Source organism: Etheostoma cragini, chromosome 11, assembly GCF_013103735.1.
Source record: "Etheostoma cragini isolate CJK2018 chromosome 11, CSU_Ecrag_1.0, whole genome shotgun sequence".
In the NCBI taxonomy this organism is placed as follows: domain Eukaryota; kingdom Metazoa; phylum Chordata; class Actinopteri; order Perciformes; family Percidae; genus Etheostoma; species Etheostoma cragini.
This window is the reverse complement of record NC_048417.1, coordinates 27,145,345-27,155,001: the sequence shown is the minus strand read 5'-3', so window position 1 is coordinate 27,155,001 and position 9,657 is coordinate 27,145,345. Positions and strand designations below refer to the sequence as shown.

General features: G+C 38.4%; 1 protein-coding gene across 1 annotated transcript; it reads right to left on the bottom strand.

The window, feature by feature from the left end:
- Positions 1 to 3,949: 3,949 nt before the first annotated feature.
- LOC117953209 (olfactory receptor 10A6-like) lies at positions 3,950 to 5,371 on the bottom strand. Its single transcript, XM_034886036.1, has one exon. It carries the CDS (start codon positions 5,152 to 5,154, stop codon positions 4,162 to 4,164), a length of 993 nt encoding a protein of 330 aa, XP_034741927.1. The 5' UTR covers positions 5,155 to 5,371; the 3' UTR covers positions 3,950 to 4,161.
- Between the last annotated feature and the right edge of the window lie 4,286 nt (positions 5,372 to 9,657).

Below are 9,657 nucleotides of genomic sequence, written 5' to 3'. Positions count from 1 at the left end.
TCAACTGCTTGGACAAACTGCAACTTCCAGGTGAGTAGGATACATGGAGTCTTTCAACACAACATCAACCAACGTGCCCGCTGAATAGAAAAAAGCTAATGAGCTATGTGCCGGCGTGAATATATGCCCCTACGGTTATGCCGTCACATGCTATCGTTCTCAGTAGGACTAATAGGATTGGAGTAGTTTTCATTCGCATTCAGCCCTGTCATGCCTAAAGGCGTTCCCATAGTGTTGTAACCGACGCAGTTCGAGTTCCCCTCGAAGGAGAACTGCAGACTCCTTGCTTCTGCGGGGTAGTAATGTTGTGGATGGTAAAGATTTCTTTGAGAAGATCTCAAACAGTTTGAATGGTGTTCAACTGTATCATATTTTGGAAGAGAACTTGGAGACATATGACACACTTGTTACACAACACCTCAAACAGGTTCCATCAACAAGACAAATACACCAGATAATCCCACATCAAAATTGCATCTGCCACAGACAGCTATCATGCTTTTGCAGTGAGCCATTGGATTGCCAATGCTTTTCCCCAGCAAGTCTTTGTATAAGAGACTGCTCAGAGGAGCACCAGACTGCTTCAAAGGCCAGGAAGAGCCGTCCATTGGCCATGTTGATGGAGGAGATGGAAGACGAGCTGGGAGACGCGGGGGACTCGGTTGAAGAAATTGAAGATTTGGTGGAGGAAATGGAAGAGAAGCCATTGAAAGCTCCTGAGGGTGCTATTGTTGACATGACCATCAACAGTATTGAGACAGGGGATTGGCTGGCAGTGGTGTATGATGATCACTGGTGGTTGGGAAAGTCCATTGATGTAGATATAGAACACCACGATGTGAAAGTTGAGTTTATGCATCCTCGTGGTCCTAGTGCCAATTTTCACCCAAAACATGGGAGGAGGGATGTGTGTTTTTGTCCAGTGAAAGATGTCATTTTAAAACTGACAGGGACAGCTTGTCCCGTCCAAGCAAGACGGACCAGGGAGCTCTATGCCATAGCCCCCAATGTTATGGACTTCATAGAGCGTAGGCATGTTCAACACCTCTTGTCCAATGCCCATGTCCCACAGGTTAGATAAAGTATTATATACATTTCTAATGCTTGGCTCTAAACTGAAGGCAGTAATGGACATTTCATCAGACATTTCAACCAGTTTACTTTTACAGAAACAATGACGTTATGAGTCTTAATTCTTCACTTTTCATTTTTGCAGTGAGCCTTTTTAAGGAGTCAGGAAATACATGAGGAGAGTTCTGGATCCTGTTATACTTAAATATTTGTACATTATTAACACTATTACATAACTTTCTTAGTTAGTTCTCAGCTTATTGTGTCCTCTTGCAAATCATTTGTTAGATTTACAGTTTAGTGCATATATAGATGACCAATAAAGGGGCCTCCAGATACATTTGCTCTTTTCTTTTGATATTAGGAACATTTTCACATGTTCATGTGTGCCTTAAATATCCTGTCACCAGATACTATTTGTTTAAAGTTTGATTTGCCTTTCCCTTGATATTCTCTTCCTTTGCCATGTCAAAACTAGGTTAAAATCTTTAATCAGTTTGATTCTCAATTAGTTTGTCAACACCGTCAGTTGTCTGTCAACACCGTAAGATGGAGGTTTTGCATTTTTATAAAAAAATGTAAGTTTCTTTTGTTCAATTGAGTGTGTTCATACATTAAAACATCAACTTACCTACATGCATCAGTGTCTTGTGTGCACAAAACTACTGATTGTATATATTAAAAATGAAAACATGAGGAAACTAAATCAAAGTAATTTAAAATGGCAAATTCCGAAACAATGTAAAGTAATATTAAAAGTGTATACAATGCAATTTATCAATGAACCTTGATAAGACACACCATTTCTACACACTTAAATACTTTACAGGGTTGTTCAGTTGATCAAACACACAAAAATCATATTGTCATGTGTCAGACGGAGTTGACAAATGTCAAGTTACTAAGTGAGTAAATGTCAATTTTGATGGAAATTGGCTTAATAAAAAACCTGTTCCTTTCCATGGTATGATACATGAGACCCGTGTTTATGAAGGTATCCAATTCAAAGTAATGTAGTATAGGTTTTTTGTTATTCACTTTTCAAAAGTACTTTTGTCCCTAATCTCAAGAATCAGTGATATATACATATATATATATTTATTTATTATAGACCTTAGTGGTCCCTAATACTGTATCTGAAATCTCTTTTATATAGACCTTAGTTGTCCCCTAATACTGTATCTGAAGTTTCTTTTATATAGACCTTAGTGGTCCCTAATACTATATCTGAAGTATCTTTTATATAGACCTTAGTGGTCCTCTAATACTGTATCTGAAGTCTCTTTAATATAGACCTTTATGGTTTTACACACACCATGCATTATTGTATTATGTAATATATGTATTATGTATAACTATTATTATTATTATTTTAATGGAATATCAGAATAGATTTTTCATTTGTGGTCTTGTGTTTCTCTTTATAGTTTTACACAATTGACACATACACATAAACACACACACACAAGCTCATACACTACACACATTTTGTGAATTTTTATGTTTTTTTAACGGTTTATTCTTGTGTTTTAGCTGTGTTTTTTTAACTGTTTACACATACACACATACACACACACACACATACACACAGACACACACAGACACACACACAGATCAAATCAGAGAGGAAATGAAATACAACTTCTTCTTCTTCTTCTTCGTTTTGTGGCGGGTTTCAACCATATTATGACCTAAAACTTAATCACAATTCACTATTTATTCAGCAAATAACGTTTCCATCAGCGTTTATCATATAGGCCAAATATCATCAATATAAAATCTGATGAGACCGAACGGATTTTCTTTGAGCCGATATTCATGACATTCCATCGAATTTTACTGTTTCAATGAGGCATTTTTCATTTAATATCACTTAATTCAGCTAAAAACATGTAGATGGAAACATAGCTAATGACGCGGCAACGTCTACACGGTTTAAACCAGTTCTTTAATAAACCAGATTGTCCTGAAAAACATGATGTTCATATCTTGACTGTAGACAACAGGGTTGATGAAGCATTTAGAAAAAAATAAAACCAGACGGACAATGAACTGTAAAAATGACCGTAGGGCTCAGAGGGTTAATTCATGCTCAATGGACAACTTTCAAAACATCAACTACTAAATTATGGGATGAGATTGCTAAAATTTAGGATTTCAGATCATATGCCTTTGCTTCATATGATTAAAACTAGGACTGTTGAAATGAATCAATGAGTCAATAATGCACGCATGTTCTGAGATCTTGTTGAATCATTAAATCGTTTTGTCCTGTCATTAAAAGCTGCCCTCTCTTCTGTTTTCACTTTTACAACCATGTGTATATGTGTATTGATTTGTATGTGCTTTTGTTTCCTCTTGCAAGGCCCTTTTTGTAGCTTTTGTTTTTAATATATGGACATCATGCGAATTATCACAATTATATATTTTATTCGATTGACAGCCCAAATTAAAACATAAAAATATAAGCATACAGCAATAAAAGGCAAAAGGAGATCCCCTTTCCCTGACTGGATCAACTTTGTGTTGACATGATAAATGTTGTAATTTGAGATTTGCTTGAGGTTAAAACATTTTAAAATGATTTACCTACCCAAAGAATGCATTAACTATTTAACAATGTCTTAACTAAGAAATGATTATGCTTGACACCATTAAGCCAAGGGCAAACATTTATTTTTTAACTTGTCAACATAACTTGAAAGCATACATTTACACACAATACATATTTTGGACATGCTGACGTCCAATGTTCGAATTGTACCTGCTCAATATATGTTCAACACTACATGGTTAGGTGTGATCCTCATTAGTCTTCACCTGAACTTCACATGCACAGTTACTGACTCTGGAAGGTCTTTAACAAAGGGACCAGATACTTCTGCATTTCTAGTTTGCTCTTAAGTTGTTTGCATCTAGCTGCTATTCCACATAGTAACAAAATCATCTACACCATGTCTCTCAGATCCAGTGAAAACGATGGAAACCTAACAAACAAAGCAACAATTAAAAAAGAGCACTTCAAGGACAACTTCTCATTAAATTCTAATGTCATGACTCATGTACCTCTTCAGGTTTAGCTGGGTATTGTTAAAAAATGGTCGATCTTGATACCGTGCCAGTTCTTGAACGATGAAAGAACTTAAAGCAACCTCCCAACTCAGAAGTTGAAAGCAGACTTTGACACATGACGCGTATTTTGGACATGCTGAGGCCATAAATTACAGCGTTAAAGATTGGTTGGCATGTAAAAAAATACAAAGACAACATTATTTGTAACATGTTGGGTATACTGCTCATATCAAACCTGCTCTGTAATATTAGAAATAAAGAACCAAAGGAAAAGTTGATCAGAGAAGCGAGGTGAGGTGTGCAGGTACTGACAGCTTTCTGTCTCGTCTGCTTAGAACCAGAAAAACACACTTTAAGGATCCTCATGTAGGTGTAAAGGATTACAGATACAGGAACACAGACTATTAAAAAAACAGCAACGAGTTCATACACATTATTAACTGTGGTGTCATAGCAAGCCAGTTTTATGATGTAATAGTTGTCACAGTAAACTTTATTAATGATGTTCCCACACAGCTGTAAGGAGGCACTCAATGCTGTTGTGACGAAAACAGCAAAAAAAGGAAGAGACCACGTTACAGTGATAAGCACAACAACCTTATTAAATGTCATATGAGTGTGATACTGCAGAGGATAACAGATAGCAAGATATTTGTCATAAGACATGGTGGCTAAGGTAGTAAACTCTACACCACCATAAGTATACACACAGAACATCTGCAGGAAACAGAAGGGAGCAGAAACAGTGTGAATGTCAGACAGGATCTGAACCAGAAGGAATGGAAACAACCCTGTACTACCATACAGTTCATTTACAAACAGGCTGACCACAAAAAGGTACATAGGTTCATGTAAGCTCCTGTTCACACAGATAACAACAATCAGCAACACATTGGCACACACTATGAAAACATATAGAGACAAAAGGAGCAAGAAATATAAATATTTAAACAAGTCGGTGTCAAAGTAAGCAGCAAGTGTGAAATATGAAACATATGAAGAGTTCATCATGATTCTCCTTATCGGTTCAAAGAACTGTATCACAGTATGAGTATTATAATGTTGTTTGTTCCAAGTGTGCAACAGTTTTCTATGTTAACATGTATCACAGAGTGCAGCTAAAGCATCAACACAAACAGTATTCTTACAGGCAACAGATGAGTGAGGAATCATGTGTGACTAACATCTTACAACTTACAGCTCTTCTTTGAAGTCAGCACAATGCTTTGGGGAGGAGCTCCTAACAGTTAGTGACATTGTGTGAGCGATAGTCCCTCCGTACTGAACTGGAACTCTGCTTCTGCCTCTTCTAATCGTCTGGAGTCAGTGGACGCCCACAGTAGCCGACTGACGTCATCGGCACAGAGACCAGTTACTGATTGTCTGACTGACGCTCAGAAAATAATTTTAATTTGTTGGGAGTTACAAACTATTTCATTTAAAAGTGAGTTTGTAAAAAGTGAGTCTTAAGAAATGTTAAAATATTTGAAATGGAGGTGTCCTGTTTATTTCAAGTTTATGAGTCACATGTTCAACATATTGTAAACTCTTTCATTGTAATGCTTTGTTGTTCCCTCCTGTTCTGCAAAATACAGATGCTTGGCTAAATCAACCTTTTGCATCTGTATGTTATGTACCAGGCAGAGCAGCAGCTTGACCTCCACGCTGTGAGAACATGTAGAGTGACACAGGTTTACGCTAATTTGTGTGCTTGCAATAAATTATAGAGCTTACTCTAGGGAGACCATATTTGGATTTCCAAAAAAAGAAGACACTTGGCCCGGCCTCGAGACATAGACGGGCTTCTCAGAGTTTAATCAACGTTTTATCATGCCTTAATGGTACAAAATTAACTTATGTAATAAAAATGAAATCTAAAACAAAACAATAGCTCTCTTTTCAAATAAATTAATGAATGTGAAATAATGTTCTTAAAATGACCTCTTCTGTGTCAGCTTCAACTAAATATCTCTTAAAACCTTTTCAGTGTAATAAGATAAGGTTTGTCTGTCCGGGTAAAAGAGGACGTTCGGGCGCCCTAGTGGACTCAACATAGTTGCTCGCGACAAAAAAAGAAACACAGGACTGCAACAATGAATTCTTTTAGCGGTTGTTTTAGTGATGTTGAGGCAAGATAGGGGGGCTTTCAGTCCAGCCTGGTCTCACAGAATTCCGTGAAATGATCACAAACTGTTAACATTGCATTCCATGGTGGAGGCACGGAATGTATGAAAATTCCGTGCCTCCACCACGGAATTTTTCAGTGCCAATGTAAAGTCATTGAGAAGATGATGTTGCATTACTTAGCGACTATAGTAGCAAGTAGTTTCAAAGCCCGAAAATCTGCATAAGGAGGTTGGTCGGGGGGTCAAACAACACAGGACTTCGACCCTGGAGACCGGGATTGTGTCCCGTATGTAATGTTTCCTAAAGTTGTTTTCTTCTTTTCCTTAACCCATCTTCCCATTCTTCTCACGTGTTACGTAACAGTAAGCCCACCCACAACCTTTTCCTAAACCCCCGTGTTCATTTCACGGAATTCTTCCGTGGGCCTATCACAGAATTTTCAGCGTTCCGTGTTCATTTCACGGAGGTCAGGTTGTTCAGTCGTGCTGCAAGGTCTTCTTAATGTTGCAGTGTTTTTAAGCACAGAAAAGAGTGGCTGTCAGTCGGGACCAGAGCTCTGCAAGGTAGCTGTCTTTTAGCGGTTGTTTCAGTGACGTTAAGCTGAGAAAGGGTGGCTGTCAGTCAGAATGTAAGGAGACAGTGTTTACCGATGAAGAAATCATCAATAAACTGCACATTTTGTTATAGAGCACTATAAGGTGACCAGCTTTCTCCAATGAAAACCAGAGGCAATTTAAGTTTAGTGGCAAACATCTTTTAAATAGGCCTATCCAACATTTTTAAAATAAAACAAGGAGACAATTGCAGTTTAATGTAATTTGACATTGTAACTGTTGTTATGCTGCGATAAACTGTGCAGACCTAGTGGTAAGATTGGGTACTAGCCTTACTATTTATTTTGGATTAAATGATTAAACCTTAAGCCTAAGCCTAAAATTTTACACTTTATAAAAAAAGTGACTATGTTAAACCAAAGTGTCATGGTTTTGTCCTTGTGTTAAGTTTCTTTGTTTAGTTGGTTTCATGTTCCTTTTTTCCCATTTCCTGTTTTATTTTGTAGTCATTCTGTTCCCTCATGTGTTGTGTTGTTTTACTTGCTGTCTTTTGGTTTTCCGACTTTATAATTGTCTGACTATTTCACCTGTTCACCAACCCTTGTGTCACCAGCCCCTTGTTATTCCTTGTTTCCTTTTTCGTGTTCCTGGAGTTTTTCCCTGTGTCCTTCCATGTTCCTGTTTACTGGATTTTTTACCCGCTCAGCTTACTAGTTTGTAAGTCTCTTTGTGTTATTGTTTATTTCAAACTGTTGCACACTCCTCGCCTTCCTCTATTGGGGTCCAAGCCTCACAATCCACAAAGATAAAGTTTATAAAACAAATCCAAAATACCAATGTTTTGTGTTATTAACGCACATTTAAAAAGAAGACAGGCCAACCAAAACCGGGGACGTCTGGTCACCATGGACCAATAAGCTGGTTACATAAGTGAGCCAATGGTGAATTCCCAGGCTTGTCAGGCTAACTTCTTCTAAGAATGGTGAGGCCATTATTAATCAGTTATTGATTGGTCAACAGATATACCGCATTTATACCGGTTGATCTCCTATCTCAAACATAAATCCTGAGCAGGTTAGATGTTCAGCGTAAGTTACCATGACGATGTAACCCAGTAACAAGTGACGCACCATCGTGACACACTAAACTCTGGCCTAAAATCACCCTTGTGACCCCAAATCTTGCTTTGTAGTATAGTTCTCTGGAGAGGCGTGAATGTGAGGAAGGGCATCCCTAATCAGAACTTGAGCTGTCGTTTCTTGTTAAGACTTCTGTGCTAGTCATGGTTTGTCCATAATGAACACCATGTTATTACATAATGCTCATAAGTGCATGTGGTTCCAGAAGCTCAAGGTTGATTTTGTGCTCATATTGTCTAATCTGAGGCCACATGTTCTGGACATTCCAGTAAAGAGAGGGGCGGAATTGTCAATTGATCACCATATGGTGACTTAGAAAATTTGGAAGAGGCCCTTGTGCAACAGATTTTCAACTCACACCTCGGACAGAGCTTTTCTGGCATTCTTGTTGAGGTCAGGGGCATTAAACCTAAGTGGGCAGCTGTGGTAATCCTTGAACACAGTAGTAAACACCGGTGATCAGGGAAGCCTTTGGACTAAAGAAGTTCTCCTTGGATGTGTTATTCCAGACGACCCTAGAGGCAGTTGGAAGGTACTGACAGGCCTGGAGGCCTAGAGTTGTTGCTGCTAAGAGCCCATGCGGTCTTGCCTGTCTCCAGTCCAGCTGACATGTCGCCTGTCTCGGATCTGCAGGTAGACTGCCATTGTCCTTCTGAGAGCCTTTGTCATAGCCTGCTTCTCGGCGGCCAGGTTTTCGCCTTTGACGTCCTGCTGGGCCTCCAGAGGGTCTTTACGGTCTGCCCCCTGTTTGGCCAACATAGGGATTCTGCTTTCTTTTCTTTTCGGGTTTAGCTTTCAACGCCAGCCTCTGTTGTCTTTTTTATAAAAATCAATATATGCACGCTACCACCTTGTGTCTATCCTCTGTATTTTGTGTCAAAGCCTGCACAAACACTGACAGTGTGTTCCTGGCCTTAGTTAGTAAGACACCAATGCATGTAATAATAGGTTCCCGGTGGAAATATAACACCAATCTGATTGGACAAACGTATCATGTGGGTCTGGCTGCTCAAGAATTTCAAACCACTGTTATGGTGGCCCGAACAAAGTATGATCTCATATTTTACAAAAATAGTTCACTAAAATTGATTTTGAGGTGACTGGGAAGTTTCTCTTGGAGACGAGCTAGACTTTATGAGGTGGGACACCGTCATCTCATACTGAGTTTGTTCAAGAGGATTTCTTTCAGTGGAAGTTGGTTGCATGATCCTTAACCTGAGTCGTGCTAAAGTCGGGGAGCTCCAATTCAATCCGTCACAATCATTTGGTTTAAGGTGTTCATAAAACTCAGTCCCAGTCAGTTTTTTTCTATGTAGACGTTCAAAATCCAAACTGTTAATTGGTGCTGTGCAAAACAGAAATGTGTTATTTTTTTCAAGCATCACTTGGAAACAAGCAGCTACTCGTTGCCACAACGATCAGGTGCTCTGATAATGAGGTCAGATCGCTGCTGTGGGCGTCTGCTCACTGGAAAAGGTTAAAAGACACAGAGCAGAGGTGTCAGCTCAGTTAGACTGGACTCTCAGTCCCACTGAAGCAGTTGAATGTTTATACACATATATATATACACATATATACATATATACATATATACATATATATACACATATATATACATATATACATATATATACACATATATACATATATATATATATATATACATATATATACATATATACATATATACATAT